Genomic DNA, 21,688 nt, shown 5'->3' with positions numbered 1-21,688 from the left:
GCACGTACAGTACACAGCTAGCACATGGGTTTGAGGTTGGGATAGGGGGGGTAATGTATTTAGAGAGAGTTGTGTGTTCGCACGCTTGGATGTTTTTCAGAAAAAGAGGCTTGAGTTGAACAAGCCTTGACAGATCAATTTAGCCTTAGATTGCAGCCTGGTAAACCATCCTGATCACGTGAACTCACATTCTGTTTAGTTCTGCCGATCCGTCTGGCCTCCAGCCATTTTCAGAAATTACAAAGTCCATGGGCCAATCAGAGACCTGCCTCATAGTTGACAACATAACAGGCCAATCAGGGACACTGCTGGCAAAACAGTAATGGCGGCTCCCGAAGCAATGAGCAGTAAGTAACGTTAACGTTTGTAGTTTACAGAGCCGTAAGTGCAGTTATTGCCGAAATAGGCCCAATAACTATAGCCTAATTAAACAAGAACAAGAGTATGCACCAGCGGTGGAAAATACATTTTCGCCATTCTTCCGAGTGGATTTGGATTCAACTGGATCCGATGCTGATTCGCTGAAGGACTGAGAGCAAGGCAAGTACTCCCACCCACTGAAATGACTGTGGACAGATTGGAGTCCAGACAGATGCATAGTGTGAAACAGAATGTGAGATCACATGATCAAGATGACACACAGCCATTATCCGGGAAGCATCCCAGTTCCTCTTCTTTTGAAAATGTGTGCTTGTTCGACCATACAGTAGTTGCCTAACAGCAGTCTTTCTGCCAATACATGAAATGTACGAAGTTCATTGAGAGGAGATCTAGATGTGGTAGGCTGTTACAGTAGCCCTGATGTAAAGTTCCATGACTTTTCCATGACTTTCAACTGGAGTGCTTCCATGATGTAAAATCCCTTCCGAGTTTCTTAATGTTCTTTTTATAGGGCTTTTTATAGGGCTAAACACTCTGGTGCCCACTACAGATGGGCTTGCTGGGAAACAGATGAAAACCACCATCTAACTCAATGAAGTGTGAAACAATTTGTAAAATACTTCCTGCTGTATTGCTGTTACCCATTTGTAAAGGGGAGAAGAAAAAAAGTTAGTCTAGAGGATTCCTCAAATTCAGACTTTCCCTGTCTGGCATAGACCTCTCACAATTCCATGATTTTCCAGAAATCCCATGACCAGTGGAAACCCTGTACAATGTTCTTCTGTATCAGTGTTTGGTGGTAACTTTACTGTACCCCAAAGTAATAACATTACCTTTGAGAGTAATGTGCCGAACAAACATGATGTGAACCACCATAACATCTCAAGAACGTACTGAGCTAGGCTTACCATCATGGTTGGGGTTGCCCAGCGTCCACGGCTCGTCTGAGTCAAAGTGCGTGTCGCCTCCTATCCCTGGGCCCGGGAAATAGGCGTGGGCGAGGAAGCCACCCTCACCATCGAAGGGCGAGCTGTCTCCGTGGAAGCCCGAGGCAAAGATGATGGTGATGTCCACGTCCTTCTTGCTCCTCTCCAGCTCACTGTAGGGCACGGCCTCGAAGCGCAGCGGCGTCACGTTCTGCCACACGTCGAACGCCCGCCGGATGGCGTCGTGCGTCTCCTCAGAGCCCACCTTGGGCGTTATGTTCTTTATGCTGTGTGTGGAGACACCGGAGGAGGAGCAGGAGTTAGGCTGGGTATCACACACTTAGGCTTAGTGTTGTCAAAAGTATTGATAGTATTGCTAAGTATCAATACTAAACATTTGAAACGGATACAATATTCATTTGCAACAGTATGGATACCAGCAGTGCTTTCTTTTAATGAAAACTCGAACATCCTATTGATTTTTCCCTCCCTCCCTATCATTGGTGGGTCTCTGTTGCTTCAACAAGCTAAAGGTGTTCTGATAGGCTGATGACTAGAGCAGGGGTAATCTGCTGTGTAAGGTCAGTTTTGAAAAGTTTTTAATGTTTTATTGGGCCTAGAATATGGGGAAGTGTGAGTCCCTTGTCCCAAAACATTAGAGCCCTAACATTGGCAGCCCAGTAGTAGTGCCTAAACACTGGTAGGGCGAGCCCTCCTTCAGACTTGGGTTTTTGCAAGGGAATTTTCAAATTCTATGATTCTTATGATTCCAGATGTAGGACAGAATTATCGAGTCCAGTTCTTTGAAAAAAGCTGATGTAAGGAAGATGGGAAGGTTTTGATACAGATAGAGGAACCTGGGAAGCGAAACCATCTTAACTGAATGTATTCGGCCAATCATGGACACAGGCAGGATTTTCCAGTTTTCTATACATTGTTTAAGTCTTAAAACATAATTGCCAAAATTTTACTTAAAGAGGAGTGAAAGAAGAAAAGTAAAGTAGCCTCTAATGCCTCTGAGGCGGGAGATAAGGTGGTAAACATAGGAGAAAAATAAGAGAATACTGCAACATGTCAATCTACATGATTGCGCTATGCAAAAAAAAAAAAAGGCACTCTCACATTTCACGCTTATCCCGTTCACCAATAGAGAGCTAAATGGAGCGATTTGTGAGCAGAAAACAGCTGAGTCCTCCCCTGCCAGCTTTGAGTTGCTGCAGGTGTGGAGAGGACGGAACAATTTCCTGCCTCCGGAATTTATTTTCTAATTAAGGATTATCAACAGCCCACTGCGTGCCGAGAGCCCCAGTTTGGCTTTGGCCAATCAGGAAAACCTCTCTCCGCTTTAATCTGTTAGAAAATATCTATCTCTTACTCTGCAAAAGTTGGGTTCACTCCCGGGATGGACAGACACTGCAAGTAAAGTTTGCCTCATCTAACTCAGACACTTGAATCTGCACTGTAACCAGGTGCTCCAAGAAGTGGTGTGAACTGCACATGGCTACATTGAAGATTTCAGCTAAATCATGGTGTAAATGACATTTTTTCAAGTTAACTTGGCATCTCAGGGCTTGTGGAGACTTGGACTATGCAACATGAGCAGTTTGGAAGCATTTCTTTTTCTTTTCAACACTTCATTTATAGCTTTTCAGTTTACAAGCAAAGACCCCCCAACCCAAGGAATCAGTAGAGTAAAGACAAAAACAAAACAAAAAACAACAACAAGAATGATGGTATGGTTACAGCAATTATAGACATACTGTACATGTATAGCACATTACTTAGGCGTTAGTATAAGAACATTAAACATATATCAATTAATCCATCTGGCTATCTTGCGCATATGTAATGGTGTAAGAATTTTTTTTATCAAGGGAGGGTTCTGATATATTTATCTCGGGAGTTACTTCGACCTCAACTCGAGTGAAATCATAGAAAGTACTTCCCTAACCCATTGATTGAACGCTGACCTCCATTTCTTCAAACTGGGACTGCGCCAGCTGCATTCTACTGCATGTAATACACTGACTGTCGGCAAGTACCTCATACAACCCCAAATTAAAAATCTGAACTATCCCTTTAAGGCTCTAAAATCAAAACATTAGAAACTCTATTGAATACCTACATTGGAATACCTGCTTCCAGTGATTTTAAACAACATATTGCTTTAAATGCTGTCATCCAGCCTGGCCTCATGCTGTCATCCAGCCTGGCCTCATGCTGTCATCCAGCCTGGCCTCATGGCATTTCATGAAACGAGCACTTCAAATGCAAATGTCCTAAAATGTTAACACATTGAATGCCAGCCATGTTTTCATTCCTGTAGGTAAGTTGTGCCAGGGGTGTTTTTGACGATTCTGGCTCATTTTAGAACAGCCGAGGATTATTTTCTGTTAAGAATTCATGAACAGCAATTATCTAAAAATAACTAATAGAATGTGTGCTTTCTCTGTCTAAAAGAGTTAGTTTGCAGAGTTAGTAGTTATGTAGATATTAGCCGTTGAGTACAGCATGGTTTCAGCGTCTGGAAATTTATTCAGAGATAAATGGCTTTTTGTGAAACAGTCACTTTAACCATTCATTTTTGGCATCAGTAAGACCGTCAGACATTCTAAACAATAGTTTTGAACAGTAATTTCCTCCATAACAACAGGAAACACCCCTCTCATTCAAACTCCTCCCTCCGTGTGTCTTCTCCTCCTTCCTCCTGGCTGTACAGCGGGCGTGTCAGAAGCGCTTTTGCTGCTGCCTGCCTGTGTGCCTGCCTGCCTGCTTGCCTGCGTGCGGACGCTCCTTGTGCGAGTCAAGATGGGCCGGGGAATGCGTGGGCGATGGGCAGATGTTGATTCTGGCCTTTCTGAGGTGTTTCAAAGTGTGTTTCACCTATGATCTATTTTGCAAATCGCTCTCCGCTCTCTGTGTGCTGCTGCCGGTGCGCGGCCGCTCTCAGGCAAGACAAGTCTTGAATGGATTACTGTAAAATCGCGTCGCCATTTCCTTGAATGGCTTGCTACCGCGGTGTGTGTGTGTGTGTGTGTGTGTGTGTGTGTGTGTGTTCGCGCGTTGCTGCGCGGCTCTGGGGGGAAGGGATCTCTGTCCGTTCTGTGTGTGTGTCTCGGGCTTCTGACTGTAAAATCGCCATCGAAGAGGCGGCTGCTTTTGGTCCCGTGGCTTTTGGGTCCCATGGCTGTGGCTTCTCTCGGTCTCTGTCGCCACTTAGTGGTCGGTAAAATAGATTACACACATGCTCTTGCTCCAAATAGTTATCTCAAAGATGTAAAAGGGGTTGATTGATGTCCCACCGTCAAAAAAAAAAAATCTTTATGTAAGACGAGTTAGTCCGTCCTTGGCACTTAAGCGCTGGATTATGTAAGACGAGTTAGGTCGTCTATGGCACTTAATGTGTTAATGGTGTGCTCCATGCGCAAAAAGTGAGATAAATACATTTCTCCTCACCACGAAAGATAAATACGTTTTTTTCCTCACCACGAAAGATAAAAGATATTTATCTTTCTCCTCACCATGAAAGATAAATACATTTCTCCTCACCACGAAAGAAAAAAAGATTTCTTCTCACCACGAAAGATAAATACATTTCTCCTCACCATGAAAGATGAATACATTTCTCCTCACCACGAAAGATAAATACATTTCTCCTCACCACGAAAGTTAACTACATTTCTCCTCACCATGAAAGATAAATACATTTCTCCTCACCATGAAAGATAAATACATTTCTCCTCACCATGAAAGATAAATACATTTCTCCTCACCACGAAAGATAAATACATTTCTCCTCACCACGAAAGTTAACTACATTTCTCCTCACCACGAAAGATAAATACATTTCTCCTCACCACAAAAGATAAATACATTTCTCCTTACCACAAAAGATAAATACATTTCTCCTCACCACGAAAGTTAACTACATTTCTCCTCACCATGAAAGATAAATACATTTATCCTCACCACGAAAGATAAATACATTTCTCCTCACCACGAAAGATAAATACATTTCTCCTCACCACGAAAGATAAATACATTTCTCCTCACCACAAAAGTTAACTACATTTCTCCTCACCATGAAAGATAAATACATTTCTCCTCACCACGAAAAATAAATACATTTCTCCTCACCACGAAAGGATTACATGGAGGCAATATGACTACAAGCAGGCAGTAGTTTGACAGTGAAATAGCACAGTGGCAAGGCATACACATTGGCCTTGGCTTCAGTTGTCAACTCATGCAAATAATTTTTAGTGTTTTAATTTTTGTCTTATTTAATCATGAGCAATACCCTTAACCTCAACAAAAGTTGATATACCTGCCTAAACTAACTTAACATGAACTTGAAAATGGCATGTCGGAGTACTGTTGTCACTTGTCACATAATCTTTTCATAGGGGAAAATATTCACATTTCACACATTTTTTGAGACTGCCTTGTGCCGTCATTGGACCATTTAGACCAAGCTCTCTGTCCATTGCCCTCAAATCAGGCCCTATTGTGGCGGTGAGCAGACAAAATGCTTTTATCCCACTATCTGTAAATGTGTGATGGACATAGAGCTAGAAGGCCTGTGATAACATTCAGCCCTCTTTGCCAAGCCCAAATCTTCTTGTCACAGCTTTGCTCAAAATACAACAATGTCACAGCAGGGAATCGACTGGTCCTGTCATAATCGAGTTGAGGGCAGTGACGGGCACATTTTGATGGCTTGTTGTTGTCTGTGATTAGATTTGTTTGTGATATGAATTGTGGTAAATAAAAGATTCTGTGCGTCCTCAATTGTCCTGAGTGCAGAGGAAAAACCATTAAATGACAGCCATAATATTGAACGTCTTGAAGTGGAATTAGTGTGAGCGAGATGTCCGGTTGTTATCTCTGTCTGATTGAGGCCACTTACGGAGGCGACACCAAATGAGCCTTTTGTCTATCTGAGTGCTTATAGAGCAGAGAGAGATGCATAAAGGACAATCGCGATAAACACAAGCCAGCTCAGGAAATGCTTATTTTGAACCGGCATCGGCTGACCTAGAGAGGGTCATATGTCTGACCTAGAGAGGGTCATATGTCTGACCTAGAGAGGGTCATATGTCTGACCCAGAGTGTCTCATAGTCTGACACAGAGAGCGTCATAGTCTGACACAGAGAGTGTCATTGGCTACGGTTACATGAGGCCTTTTAATTCGAAATCAAATCATTCGAATCAAATCATTCGCATTGATCGTTATTTCCTGCGAGTTTACAAGAGAAAATAGTATCCAATCTCAATCCTCTCTAACTCACTGCGGTCTTTCTGCGCATGCCCGTTTCACTTTTGACTGAAAAATGATGCCTCTAGATTAAAGAAAAGACACTGTGATGTTGACTTTTATGTAAATGTGCGCATTCGTTTCGTTATAGATCATGACTGCCCCGCAGCTAGCTTCACGTTAGCTTGCATGTAACGTTAGCGTCACCACAAGCTTGTGGAGCGCTGCCTGTTGAAGGTAGCCACAACTAGCTAGCTAAAGTTAGCCATAGCCACCACAACAGCTAACGTTAACGCCAAACAAATCCGCTGCCTCCTCCCCACGTTTGGTTTAACGTAACGCCAGCTCAGACTTTCCTCTAATCTCAGAAACCTTGCAGGACATGTATTGCAAATTGCAAAAGTGGTTGATTTGTCATCATTTGAAACTGTCAACAGCCACTCTGGAAGCGGCCATGTTTCGCCAGCTGCTGGGGCCGGGTGTGTCTGACGCGGTTTGACGCGTTTGACGTATCCATGTGATTCCCCCTCCCTTCCTGAAGTGTGACAGAGCTCTTCCTTGAGAGGGAGAGCTGACAACGGGCATGCGCAGAAAGACCGCAGTGAGTTAGAGAGGATCGCAGAGGAAAGAGCGTTCACATGTATAGAAAAATACTTCAATCGCATTGAGAAACGAACTACACCACCCCATTACATCGAATTTGACTTCACATCGAATTGGCCGTTTTCATTCTGCTTTAGGTGTTTACAAGATAAATTTGAAGAGGATTGGGATCGAATTCTGAGTTAAAGAGGATTGAAACTGTCCATGTAAACGTAGCCATAGTCTGACCCAGAGAGTGTCATAGTCTGACACAGAGGGTCATATGTCTGACCTAGAGAGGGTCATATGTCTGACCTAGAGAGGGTCTTATGTCTGACCTAGAGAGGGTCATATGTCTGACCTAGAGAGGGTCTTATGTCTGACCTAGAGAGGGTCATATGTCTGACCTAGAGAGGGTCTTATGTCTGACCTAGAGAGGGTCATATGTCTGACCTAGAGAGGGTCTTATGTCTGACCTAGACAGGGTCATATGTCTGACCTAGAGAGGGTCTTATGTCTGACCTAGAGAGGGTCTTATGTCTGACCTAGAGAGGGTCATATGTCTGACCTAGAGAGGGTCATATGTCTGACCTAGAGAGGGTCTTATGTCTGACCTAGAGAGGGTCTTATGTCTGACCTAGAGAGGGTCATATGTCTGACCTAGAGAGGGTCATATGTCTGACCTAGAGAGGGTCTTATGTCTGACCTAGAGAGGGTCTTATGTCTGACCTAGAGAGGGTCAGACATAAGCCGCTTTCACACACAGATCGCGCAATATTGCAGTTCAGAAGGCCCGCAAAGCCGGCAGCCTCGACACAGAAATTGCTTTCACACAGAGCCAAGCAGCACCGCCACATTCCCGTCCTGGGGTGTGCTTTCAAGTGACATCCACCCCTCCCGGATTGAAATGAGGCGAGGGGAGGCATTTCCACCCAGCTCCTCTAGTAGCCCAAATTAATATTTTCATAGGTTAGTGTAGCCTAGGCTACTGTATGATGAACGAATTCATTCAACAACCAAACGTCGCCGATGTACGCCAGCCAACGTGCTGCGGTCGTTAAGGATCAAAGTGATAAAACACGAAAGTGTTGTCCACATGCAGCATGGTAACAAGGTTTTCAATATTCATCTGATCGACTTTATGGATCACAGATGCACCATCATGTAGCCTATTAGGTACAAGGCTAATTCTTATCTTTTGGTTCCAGTTTTTTGTAAAGCAAATTATTCCCATGTCCTGTAGTAGCCTAATTAGCGTCCGTTCTGAAAGACGACGCCCACATATCAAACAGCTGCAGTCTGCATAACGTTCGTCGGGGGAATAGTATAGGCTATATTTCACATGACTACTATAACTTTAGTAGTTTTTGTAAGGGAACGCACAACTGGCTAGCTAGACAGATTGCAGTTCTGGAGCTGGTTTCCAGAGGGAATATCCTCAGACCAACTCGCCACAGCCAGCTATACATCCTCTGAAGCTTATTATTATATCCGTTAATTGTACCTACTAATGTCAACATCGTTTGAGCATAAAGCCTAACCTACTTACTAGGCACGGAGCATTCCTCCTGGCGCCCCTGCAGTCATGATTGTATAGGCTACTTTTTTTTTACTTTCACTTATGCCTTTCTTGCTGCATGAGGTGGTTTCCCCTGTATTTATTTTATGAATGAGGTGACCATTCCCACCGTTCCGTGTTGCCGCTGCTACGCTTTCAGGTGGAGGCGGGTTGGAGGGTAATCCGGCGCTATGACTAGGTGTGAAAGCGGCTATATATAGACATATGTCTGCCAAAGTACAAATGCCTTTTCTGAGACTAAAACTGAGAGGAAACATTGTAGCACAGCAGTCCAGTGTTCTCTGTGAATATGTGTCCTTGTCCTTTCCTGTCTGGGGTTAAATGAATGGCCTTACTAACAGCTGTGACCACTCCACTTGAGGAATAAATAATATAAATATTTGACTTGAAAGACATTTTCCTTTGATTCCATTAAGTCACCGTATGTGTCTTATTTTTAGAGCAAGACAGATGTACAGAGAAACACGCGTGTGGAGAAGACAAATGAATGAATCGTAGCCTACTTTAAAGCCATATTGGCTATTAAAGTGCATGTCGTGTGGTGATAATGATTCCGGATGCAACTCATGTGCTATAATGGTATCTTCATGCAGGGAGAACAGTAGGGAAGCCGAACTAATTACTGCCTTCCCACAGCTAGCATGGGGCTACATGGAAACTAGCATTATGCCTAGGGGATATGCATTTATTTTACATTCCAAATGCATTACCAACCCTCTTTGTCTAACAGATGTTTTGACCACGTTTGTGTTTTATTAGATAGTTGAAAGTAGACAGAGGCAGGAAGATCTTTGGGGAAAGTGACGACATGCGACAAAGACCCTAAGTTGGACGTCACAGTTTCATGCTAGCAGACTGAGCCACTAGCACGCCCCAACACCAACATCCTTTGCAGAAGAATAAATACAGTTAGAGGTCCTTAAACTTGCAAATGTTTGCACTTCAACTCCAACTTCTCCAAGGCAGTCTATGCATGACCTTAAAGGTACTCCATGTAGCATTTCGTGTTTCTAAAAAAGACTAGGTTTCCTAGGGGTCTGGCCGCAAACGTATCCAATGGCAGTTAGTTCGGAAAGATTCTGTGCAACATCATTGGATGGTCGATGTAGGCAGGACAAACCTACCCTTGATTATTTTTCCCTTTTTTTGCACATTTTTAGCAGGGGTTCTTATCTGGAGGTAACCCCAGGGGAGCACAGGCAGAACATGCAAACTCCACACAGAAAGGCCCTTTTGACAAGCTAGCCCCCCTAGGCAGTATAGGCACTGAGGACATGGGGATGAGGACATACCCCCAGGACCTTCTTGCTGTGAGGCGATAGTGCTACCACTGAGCCACCGTGCCCCCCTACCCTTGATTCTTAATAACGTTTTTAAACATTCTGATTGTTCCTTTTGTAATTCTTCGCTACAGTAAATGCAGCTTGCTATCAGAATTAATTTACTGATGCTGCCGTTTTGGTAGTTGTCATACTCTGTAATTGCGTCTCATAAGTAAGTTTGTCCCTCTTAGTACATTCACCAACCACTCAATCGGGTAGGTTGGACAGTATCTGTCCCAATTAACTGGCGGTGGACAGGCTTGCGTCCAGACAATGAATCTCCATGCAAATTCAAAAACTGTTAAAGACTGTGATGCATGGGCTGTAACGCAGCAGATGTCCTGCCGGTGCACATCAAGTAAAATGCAGTGCAGAGGCTAGTAGAGACTGCCAATCATTAGTCTCTTAGAACAGACGAGTTGGCTTCCGCAATTTTCAAATGCTTCCGCCATACCGTCTGTACTTCGTGGGGGAGAATCATGCACCAACCGGAATGGGAAGTAGAAAGGCGGGTCTTCTGCTCATTAGTCCAATCAGAATTTTTTTAAGGCGGGTCTTCCGCTCATTAGTCCAATCAGAATTTTTTTCCGTGGACACACGTGTCGTGATTGGTCGGATTCCGTCGAACTTCCTTCCAGTCTGAAGGTTTTTTTCCCAACTTCCTTGTGCATGTTCTGGGGGTGTAACGTACAGACTGTATAGCTGCATTCGCCGGATGTTAGGGGTGTCACAATATATCGTCCCACGAAATTTCGCGATAGTAAAACGTCACGATATGTATCGTTGAGATGAAATCTCATATCGCAAAAATTTTTTTTTTTTTTTTTTTTTTTTTTCCTCCAAAAAATAGACTAAGAAACGTCTTTGTTTGTTGAAGTTCAATGTGTGGAAAGTAGTTCAGTTGAACAAGTCTCTGAAGAGACACATGAGAAGTTATACAGGAGAGAAACCATTCAATTGAGTTTCTGGCAAAACTGTTTACTTGACAGGAAAAACTGAAGATGCATAAAAAATAGATTAAGAAAAGTCTTGTTGTTTGAGTTTGAAGAAAAACTGAAGATGCATAATGAGAATTTATACTGCTGAGAAACCTTTTAGTTCAAAGTAAATCTAAGTGACGGTGTAACTCATTCTATTTCAAGATAAGCCTTATCTCCAATCTCATGTTTTTTCTAGTTGTTATTGTAATAACAATTTCCCACAACAGCATGTTTTGTATTTGTGCATTTCAAATAAAATACTACTTTTCCAGTCATATATTGTCATTATTCAAGTTTAAAAAAATATTGTTAAAATCGTATCGTATCGTATCGTTATCGTGAACCCAGTATCGTGATACGTATCGTATCGTGAACTGAGTGTATCGTGACACCCCTACCGGATGTAGATGAGACAGTCTGTTTTAAGAGACTAGCCAATCATCTCAGCTAGGTGGTGTTGTTTTTCCTGTGTAGTTACAATACTATGTCAGAATTAATGTTGTAATGATTTATTGATGTTAAAAAGCTACACATACTAGACCCTTTATGACATTATAAACATATTTAGACCATAGTGTTATTTTTTCAAACTGTCTCCATTGCACTGAGATAAAATGAGCAGCTGTAGGCACATCTGATGGGTGACTGGAGGCCAGGCGCACATGTACATATGAACACAACACACACACACACACACACACACACACACACACACACAGGCACTCACATGAACACACACACACACACACACACACACACACACACACACACACACACACACACACACACACAAAACGCCCATATCCTATTACATAACCCTAATCTGTCAGAGAACACCCTCCACTTCTCCACTGAGGTTTCTTCCTCTCCGCCCCTCTCATCTCTTTCTCTCCACAGCTGCTTTTCCTCCACCACCTTCCCTCCCTCTGCTCCTCCCTTTCACCCCTCCACTTCTCCACTCACCGACCCTGCTCATTTTCTTGCTTTCATATTGCCACCGTCGCTGTTAACATTTTCACTCGATTTGAAGCTTCATCCAGTCCATTATGGGTTTACCAGGTTTTATGAAACTAGCACTCGTGAAACCACTTCCAAACCCAGCATTTTATAAAAATAAATAAGCAAAATGTCTTTATTTTCTGAATAGTTTAACTTTTTGGAGATGAAGCTTTCAGCTGACATCAGTTTACGGTCACTGATCCACCAGATTATATTCAGCTTCTCTGTAATACTGCTTTATACATTTATCCTCAAGGCAGAATATATATATATATATATATATATATATAAAAAGCCTGGTTCTTAAGGATTATCCCATAAAACATGGGGCCGGGGGCAAGTGACAGTACAGTATATAAAAAATATTATAGAATCTGGGCCAGTAACCTCGCTCACTCAACAGAGAAATTGTGTAACCGCAGCACGTGGTCCTATACGTTATTATTTATGTAGCTGGATGTCAGAGGATATGCTTGTGAATTATGAAGTTGGGGATGGGATCTCTGGTGAATAGAAGGTGCTGGCACACACTTTTCCCATTTTTGTTACGTTCCGTCGGGATGAAGCTGATGACGAACATGATGTCTCCGCCTCGTTTTTCGTCTTCTTTTGTTGTCATGTGTAATGTGTTATGGGGCTTGGTTGCAGCTTGGCTTGAAGCTGACCTCCACTCTTTCTTTCTTCTTTTTTTACCTGTTTAGCAGCGGTTGGTGTTTAACGGTTGGTGTTCTATTTCAAACATTCTATATAGCCGCACCTCATCTGATTCTGTGCTATATACACCAAGGAGATACACCTGGAAAAAATGAAATCGGATACAGTATTCTTCCGTAGCTTAGCTGCAAGGAATAGCCGCGTTATTGCTTTATTATTAACAACCGAACAACAGATTTCAAAGCTGAAAGCTAATATTTTGATCATTCAGTGGCGTTTTGAGCCGTACGAACGTGGTTACAGCCAGCAGAGTTAGCTAACATAGCTAGCTAGCTAGTTAACATGCCAGCTTGTCCTCACTCAGAATCAAATTGTCATTACGTATGACTATCGCGTTCCATTGAGTCATATGTCATCGTTCCATTTTAGCAACTACTTAACTTTTTGAACTTACGCACAAAATTAAGTTATTTGTAAAAAAAAAAAAAAAAAACTGTGTTGCTTATTAACGTTGTCAGTGCATGACTCAGAAACATATGACATAGGGAGCTTTAAAGTTATTAACAAACTCCACGGGGTCCGAATAGACTGTGACACAGAAATAGGCGGACAGGAGGAGGATGAAAGGGCTGATGAAGGGGAGAGAGGGAGATGAGAAAAGTGTGAGAGAGAGATGCAGACGGGGACAGCGGGCTGCTCGGTCTCTTTCTGTCTGCCAGGAATGCCATTCTTAATGAAAATGCCAACGCTGCTGCTTATGTCCCAGAGCTCTGTGTGCACACGCATCTGTGTGTGTGTGTGTGTGTGTGTGTGTGTATGTTTGCGTCTGTCTGTGTGTGTGTGTGTGTGTGTGTGTGTGTCTGTATGTCTGTGTGTATGTTTGCGTCTGTGTGTGTGTGTGTGTGTGTGTGTCTGTCTGTGTGTGTGTGTGTGTGTGTGTGTGCGCGTGTGTGTGTGTGTGTGTGTGTGTGTGTGTGTGTGTGTGTGTGTGTGTGTGTGTGTGCGCAGATGTAACATACTGTATTGCTTAGTGGCTGCCAGGATATTCTCATCCAGATGCAAGTTGAAGCCCAGACACAACAAACCGACATCAAAGAACTAGGCTAGCGGCAATGAAGGCTGACTGTTGCGTCGCCTCACGTCACCTGTGTCGGGGCCACAAAGTTGCACCTGAACACATGGTCGACTAACACGTACGTCAGTGCCGACACTAGGCACACGCGCATCATTCGCTGTGAGTAGGGCACCAAGTGCCACGAGGGGCATGCCAGACAATTATACCACGGTCAAATGGACAGCGCCGTGGAATGCTCCGCAGTTTGGCCATAATGTTCCCTGGCCACGGTGCCCTTAAAAGAAAGCTGTTAAGGTTAAGTTTAAGGTTGAGTTTATTTAATATGGACATCACAGACATTGGAGATGTAACATACATGTATGCACAACAACCAGATACACAGTGTTAAGTGTTTATAGCAGCAAGCAATCTGTATCGGCCGATTTTTACCTCAAATATGCGATCGGCTGATTGCCGATATTTCGGCTGATTGCCGATATTTTTTTATATACAAAAAAAAAAAAAAAGCCTAACCCTAACCCTAACACTTTTTTTAAATAAAAGAAAAGCCCTATCACTAATCAGGCTTTCCAACGATATAAAATACAATGCCAATTGGTATTATTAAAGGGGAGAAATAATCGACCGAAATAATGTTTCCAAACTTTTTTTAAGGAGTTTATATATCGTGATCGGTGATCGGTAATCGGTCGATGATCGGTTGGGCAGATATTTCCCATAGGCGATCGGCAATCGGTGATCGGTGGCAAAAAACGTGATCGGTGCACCCCAGTGTTTCCCATACATAAAGGAATTTGTGGCGGGCCGCCACAAAAGGATTTTGACCGCCACAAAAAGATGTTGACCAATTTTTTTTTTATTTTTTTTTTACAGTGCACCTGAACGCAACATGCAAGATACCCGCTGAATAAGTGTCCAATAAATGTTCATGTCATTCTGGCCAATACTTCTGTTATAGCATTTCAGTCTGGAATATGGAATATCTTTCAATAATCTATGATTTAGCTGCTAAATTGTCAAATACCGCCATCTGCTCGCTACCCAGGCACTTATGTATGTACTTAACCTAACTCACTTAACCTAACTAACTATCCGGTGTGCACAACATTGATTGATTGATTGATTGATTGATTGATTATTTTATTTGGTCTCCCTTAGGAGAAACTTGTTGTGGACAACAAGCTCAAGCTGCAGCATACAGATAACAGTAGCAGTGATACATACAGAAACAGAAAATTGTCATCTGTCATTGTCAGCCTAAACTCCGGCTGACACCCCAAAAACCTACAATCCGCTACAGAAAAATGTATATTGTTTGTTTATTAACTGGCCCCTCGCCTTCTATCATTTCACGAAAGTGGCAAAGCAAGTTGAGTATCCCTGACCTATAGGGAGAAATTTAGTTTGTCATTGTAAACCCACAGCACAGTAATGATGACATGTTCTTCATAGATCTAGCCTTTTAATTTTGCTCTTAAGCTTTCTCAAAGTACACCAAATTCATGCATTTTACTTTAAAATGTTTAAAAAACATCTCGCGGGGGGGCACGCCCCCGCACCCCCCTAGGGGGTCTGCGGTCCCCCACCACAAATATTCCAAATCCTGTGGGAAACACTGCACCCCTAGTATAAATATTTTCATAACACGCACTGGTGAGGCCTGGAATTTGTAGCGTCTTGTAGCGTCTCTCTCTCTCTCTCTCTCTCTCACCCTGCTCTTGTGCCAGCGTGCAGCGCGGTCGATCAAGATCTCTCACATAGAAAGACAGGGGAAATACAAAAATAAGACGTTTTCAATTGCTTCTGAGTGCTTTAGACTTGGGCCGAATTGTTTTACTTTGAAAATCCGACTGGAAGTCGTATCGTCCTTATCGCTAGTAGAACACAGGACAGTCCGCAGCCAGCCATCCAGGTGATTACTGGTGTGCGGCCAGACTCACTCGTACCGGAATCGGAGTCACAAACAGATGGAATTAAAATGTGTCAGATGGTGGTTTTGTACGCGGGAGACAAAGCTACGGCTTTAGCAGACGAGTTCTGACTAACGTTAGGTTGGCTGGCATTACAATGACATATTAGCGTCTAATGTTAGAATCGCTAGTGGGATGCTAGCTAACTATCAAGCCAATTCTGGGATTACTAACGTTACCAACATGTAATTCAAGAACGGTAAAATGTGTTGTTGACAATATGACTATGCTGTCTGTTAATGTTAGACCATCTAAGAGCAGCTATCTGCTACGATTTTTCACTGTCTGCAGTGCACAGTGAGACTATCATTAAACAGCACACTGTGGGATATGTCACTAATCACACAGTAACATGAACGTCCACAATCACCATTCGTCCACCATTACATAATGTTAGGCAAACTACGATGACTAAATAAATGGTTGTCGAGTCATTCTTATCTGGTAAGACATTCATAGTGCATCATGAGAATGTTAGCCTACTTTAATTGAATTAAACTAAATTGTAATGTATCAGAGATTAATCATTGTGTCCTTAAATGTGCTCCTAACTGTTTCAATTTAGGAGCATAATGTAAGGTGATAATCAGATCACAGCCACCCAGTTCATAAATGCTGCAATACTTAAAATGCAAAGGCTTCCATCAGTTGGCCATAGGCTCAATCCCCACTGTGTTAACTCAGTTGGTGATAGTGACTTTAACAGACGTTTATTGACATGAAAATCTTTGATCGTATCATTTAATAATTTGACAATATGTATACAAAATGACAAAGAAGGTAAGGTTTAAAATGTATTATTGCTGTGCCAAAAGGCGTGGTGAAAAATGTGGGTGCACCTAAATTATGTGCTGGTGCACCTAAATTAAAAAGTAAGGTGCACCAGTGCACCTAGTGTAAAAAGTTAGTCTGGAGCCCTGAGCCTGCACGAGGCGTTTAGGGAGCATGGTAAATAGCAGACGCTATGAGGCGTTTAGGGAACATCTGTAATTTGTAGCAACAGAAAATAACCTGGGTGTTATCCCACCGCTCTCCCTCCCCACCTCCTCCCTTTCCCTGCTCTCTCCTCCCCCACATTCCCCTGTTCCCTCCCCACCTCCTCCCTTTCCTTGCTCTCTCCTCCCCCACATTCCCCTGTTCCCTCCCCACCTCCACCCTTTCCCTGCTCTCTCCTCCCCCACATTCCCTCCCCCTTTCTCCCTGTATCTCTGTCTCTCTCTATCATATGATTGTTCAATCATGTTGTTATTATTACTACTGTAATTGTTATTGTTGTGTCAGCTAGATTTAGCTAGACATATTATCTGTGAACTCCTCTGAGACATGCTTGTGAATTAGGGCTATACAAATAAACTTGACTTGACTTGACATGTGTTACACCAGTTGTAGCTGTGCCTTTAAGACAGCCGGGCGGCTTTACGACAGCTGCCGGAAAGTGTAGGAGTGGTCGTTATCTTGTCGTTGTGGTAAGATGGAGCCTGTGTGCCATAGGGCTGGGTATCGTTCAAAATTTTACGATATCGATACAGTTTCGATACTTTGATTTCGATACCGGTTCCTGAACGATACTTTTTTCGATACCAATTTTTAGAAAAATCCATTTTAACAAAAATAAAACTGCATTACACATTGACAATTATGATACAAATCTTTCGTTTTTTTTTCAAGTTTTACAGCAGAAAAAAAACCCTACTGTATTTAACATAACTTTAAGTTGTCTAAACTTATTGCTGTCCCTACAAAAAAATATTGGAGTACTACAAAGGAAATAAATGTAAAACAAATAAATCAGTGCAATAGTTTTCAGTGCCAAACGGAGAGTTGCAAATGAGTGTTTAATATTCACTGATGCAACAGAACGCTATTCTTGTCCAAACTGATGAGATGGATCGACTTCATGCATGGAAGACAATAGTTGAGCATTGACTAGCCTATCAATAATGGCACAAAGTGAATCCCATTTATATTCAACAAACTATCATGACATCAGCGTTTGTTAACGAGTTGCTAAAAATACATAATGGGCAATAACTGCCCGCTTGCATATAACGTTAACACTAATTAATTAAACATCTAACGCTAGCGTTGCAGATCAGTGTTTAATGCTCACTGCTGCAACAGAACTTCATTCTTGTCAAAACTGATGAGACAGCTCCACTTCATGCATGGAAGACAATAGTTGGGCATTGACTAGCCTATCAATATAGCCTTAATGGCACAAAGTGAATCGCATTTACATTCAACAAACTATCATGACATCAGCGTTTAACGAGTTGCTAAAAAATACACAATGCCCGCTTGCGCATAACGTTACCGCGCCAATTAATTAAACAATCTAATGCTAGATACAACTCACAGCCAGACTGTCAGACTGAGGGATCTGATAACCGCTAACATCATCAACAACAACTTGCGGTAAGCTGACCCACCTCTCGATTATTTCTCTTGTCTGTGGAAACCAGTCCCAGTTCCACTTGTCTCCGCACCGCACGCTGCCTGCCTCACAACAAACTAAAGTGGGCGTAACTTTCCCTGCATGCTTCTACATGACAGCCAATCACCAGCCGTATTAGAGCGTGGTGTGCAAGCATGTCGCATGATTATAGGCTCAATGACGCTGTTTTGTTTTGGTATCGAAAATTGGTATCGATTGACAAGGGAGGCTTCGATACCCCTTAGTATCGATGTTTTCATTTCGGTGCCAAGTAAGTATCGAAACTCGATACCCAGCCCTAGTGTGCCAGCCTGTGAATATAATGTTAACAGTTCGTTGTGGTCTGCAGTTTATTGAACATAACACTGGGTTACACTTATGTTATCGTGTGTTACTGGACATAAAATTAACTTTGCAAAATAGGCCATCTTGCATGTGCTGTATCACACTGCAGCATTTAATTTCTCTATTAGAATATTTACCGTAAATTTCGGACTATAAGCCGCGGCTTTTTCCCCGTTTTTTGGCCCTGCGGCTTATATAACGGTGCGGCTTATCTATGGATTTTTTCCAAAAAAAAAAAAAAAAAAGAAAAAAAAAATCTCTTTTTTAGCACTCTTTCTAACTATAAATCCACTTCTGTTTTAATTTCCTCTCTTGCCCTCTTTTCACCACACCGCGGACACTGTGTGCACTGTAAAAAAAAACACAGGTGGTGTTGTGTTATGTTGTTTTGTTGAAATGTTAATAAATGGGAGCTTCCTCAAACAGCCATCTCTTTCCCGACAATCCCCTCTGTGCATGAACCCTTACATATGGTAATTAAACATTAAAACACAATTAAAAAAAAAAAAAAAAAAAAAAAAAAAAATTAAAACACCTGCGGCTTATAGTCCGGTGCGGCTTATATATGTAACAAACAGGCAATTTTGCTGCTGCGGCTTATACTCCGGTGCGGCTTATAGTGCGGAATTTACGGTATTTTGTTGAGGAAAAGGGACGGAAAAAAAATATTTTAAGGAGGTTTTGGCCTTCTTTTCTACTGTTCTATAGCCTGTATTTCATAGTCCTGCATTGCATTTTTGTGTTTTTCTTGAGAGGAAGGGGGGCACCACATAGCAATTATGCTTAGGGCACAGAAATGGCCAGCAGTAGTGCTGACGTACGTTCTGTGCTAGTGTGAGACCTAGGACTGCGGATATACAAACTAGATACATGAATCAAAGCAGCGTTCGCCTACAGTTTTTACACCACTCTCGCTCCCCACTTGAGACGGTTTCATAATATAGCTACTTTTAATCGAGAATATGTCTGATAAAAAGTTACAAAGGCATTGGCGTTGTGAGGCCAAGAAGAAAGGAAGAGGCGAGGAGATGGAGAACATGGAGAAAGTGCACTAAATGGGTGATATCATACAGTGACAGGCTCAAGGGGCTTTCCCGAAGGCCATGTGGTGAAAATGTTAGTAGATGAGATGAAGCTGAAAAATGAGAAGAATGTTTTGTGCGTGCCCTCTCTTCTCGTGCACTGCTTCGGTTAACCAGCTGGATCAGGATTTTCTATGCATGTAGGGAAGGGTAGGGAGTGGGGAATGGGACCAAAACATTGCACTAATACAATAATTGACTGATAAAATAAAGATAAAAGTAACCCTGCTGGGAGAAAAGACATTCAAATGTTGTTTGTTCCATGCCACCCACCTGTATGTGATATGTTTATGTTGCCACTTCTGCCCCGTGAGGGCGTACCGCCTTTTCCTCACGCTGAATTTGGATGCGCCCCCTAACTGGTCAGGAACCCCACATCTGGGCTTCTTCATCCAGCTGGGGGACAGAGGAGAGAGGGCCACTGGTCAACACATCACCATTATTTACTTCCTGCTTCCTGCACAACAGCTGCACTGTGGCTCTGCTCCACAGATGAATATGTAACGCCCAGGCCATGGTGTGGCCTGCTGTATGTGTGTGATTTCTGAGCAGTAAACTCAGTGGACCTTTTGTAGAGAAAGGACTTTTGTTATGTTTTTACCTTGTGTATTAGTCTGTCTTCTCCCCACTTGTTGCCCTTGTTCCCTTGTTAGTCTGTCTTAATTCCTCCCACCTGTTGCCTATGTGTCTCGTTAGTCTGCCCCATTACCTGAGTTCTCCCCACCAATCAGCTTCCCCGTTTTGCCCCCTGTGTTCCTACCTCCCCAGCTGTCCCATATGTTCCTGATGATTCCTCTGTCTATATATTGTCTCAGTCTGTGCGTTGCCCTTGTCGGATCATTGTTTCCCTTGTCCTGGTATGTATAGGGTCTTCTGTGAAATTGACTTTGGTTTCAGAGTTTAGCCTAGCCTCAGGCTAGTGTATTTTTGTTATTTGAGTTTTCAGTAAACATTTTGGCTCCTCTGAATCTTGCCTGATGCCTGTTTTCTCCTCTGCATTTGGGTCCACTCCACACACTACACCATCTAACCAGACCATGACAGAATAGGTTGTAAAATATTGATTTGGTTGGCTTTGTAGTCATGAGAAAGTTTAGAATCATTTATTAAAAAGATATGAGTTTTGCTGACATTATACCAATTTGGTTCAACTGTATAGCTGTCAAGAAAACATACCTACAACTGGTTGTATCAGCATGTATGCAGTTATAAGGTTATGTGGTTCTCCAGTTATGAAGAGAAGGAATTTAGGAGGATAATAAAGTTGTTTTGCCTGATTTAGCTTGTTTTTACAGGACACCATGCCTGATTTAGATTGTTTGATACAAGACTGCAGCCAAGGAATCTCCATCTGCTATAGCTAACATCAGTAGCACATTATTCATAAAATGATGTGCACTGATAACACAATGAATTGAAACCAATTCTGATGTGCAGTGCAGCTCTTCCCTTTTATCAATCATGGCAGAATTTAGCGGTGTGTGCCGAATGATTCATAGCAAGCATTTGTATGTATTGGCTATTCTTATGGGGGAAAAGATAGGCAGGAGATGGCGAAGATATTCAGAGAACAAAACTGGGAACTGTTGATGTGTGAATGCACCGCCACGGGGGAGTTAAGGCTTCTTGGTAGTCTAAACGCCACACTAACGCGATTGCACAGTACATCCATAACGCACAGTACATCCATCACACACACACACACACACACACACACACACACACACACACACACACACACACACGACTTCATAAGACATTGCCTCACCTTATTGTGTTATCTCTACTTCAACATTCAGAAGCAGAAGAAAGAAGAAAAAGCACACTGTTAGCTTATCACATGCCTCCTCAGCCCAGTGGTCAGTCAGCTGTTACCCTGTTACAATTAGGGATGCACAATATAGATTTTTTTTCCGATATCCGATATGCTGATATTTCCCAACTCCTTTGGCTGATTGCTGATGCATATATACGCATATTTTTTCCACCTAATTTCAGAGAACAGCAAGTCTCTCCTGTAGTGGGATTAACACATTATTAAGTCTACTCTTATCTTGATGGCCCACTGGCAGATGCAGACATAAATACAATGCTTTTCAAA

The 21,688-nt window shown here is 42.5% G+C and overlaps 1 protein-coding gene across 1 annotated transcript in view; it reads right to left on the bottom strand.

The window, feature by feature from the left end:
* Positions 1 to 21,688, bottom strand: part of mmp16a (matrix metallopeptidase 16a (membrane-inserted)) — a gene marked incomplete at its 5' end in the record, with an annotated part of 212,252 nt that overhangs the window by 115,258 nt on the left and 75,306 nt on the right. Inside the window, 2 exons of the mRNA XM_083655479.1 lie at positions 1,290 to 1,594; positions 19,861 to 19,983. Coding sequence (XP_083511605.1) covers positions 1,290 to 1,594; positions 19,861 to 19,983 — 428 coding nt within the window. The remainder of the gene's footprint in view (positions 1 to 1,289; positions 1,595 to 19,860; positions 19,984 to 21,688) is intronic.

This window comes from Poromitra crassiceps (assembly GCF_964638095.1).
Source record: "Poromitra crassiceps genome assembly, chromosome: 2".
Classification (NCBI taxonomy): domain Eukaryota; kingdom Metazoa; phylum Chordata; class Actinopteri; order Beryciformes; family Melamphaidae; genus Poromitra; species Poromitra crassiceps.
The sequence above is the reverse complement of the archived record's forward strand: the minus strand, read 5'-3'. Positions and strand labels throughout refer to the sequence as shown.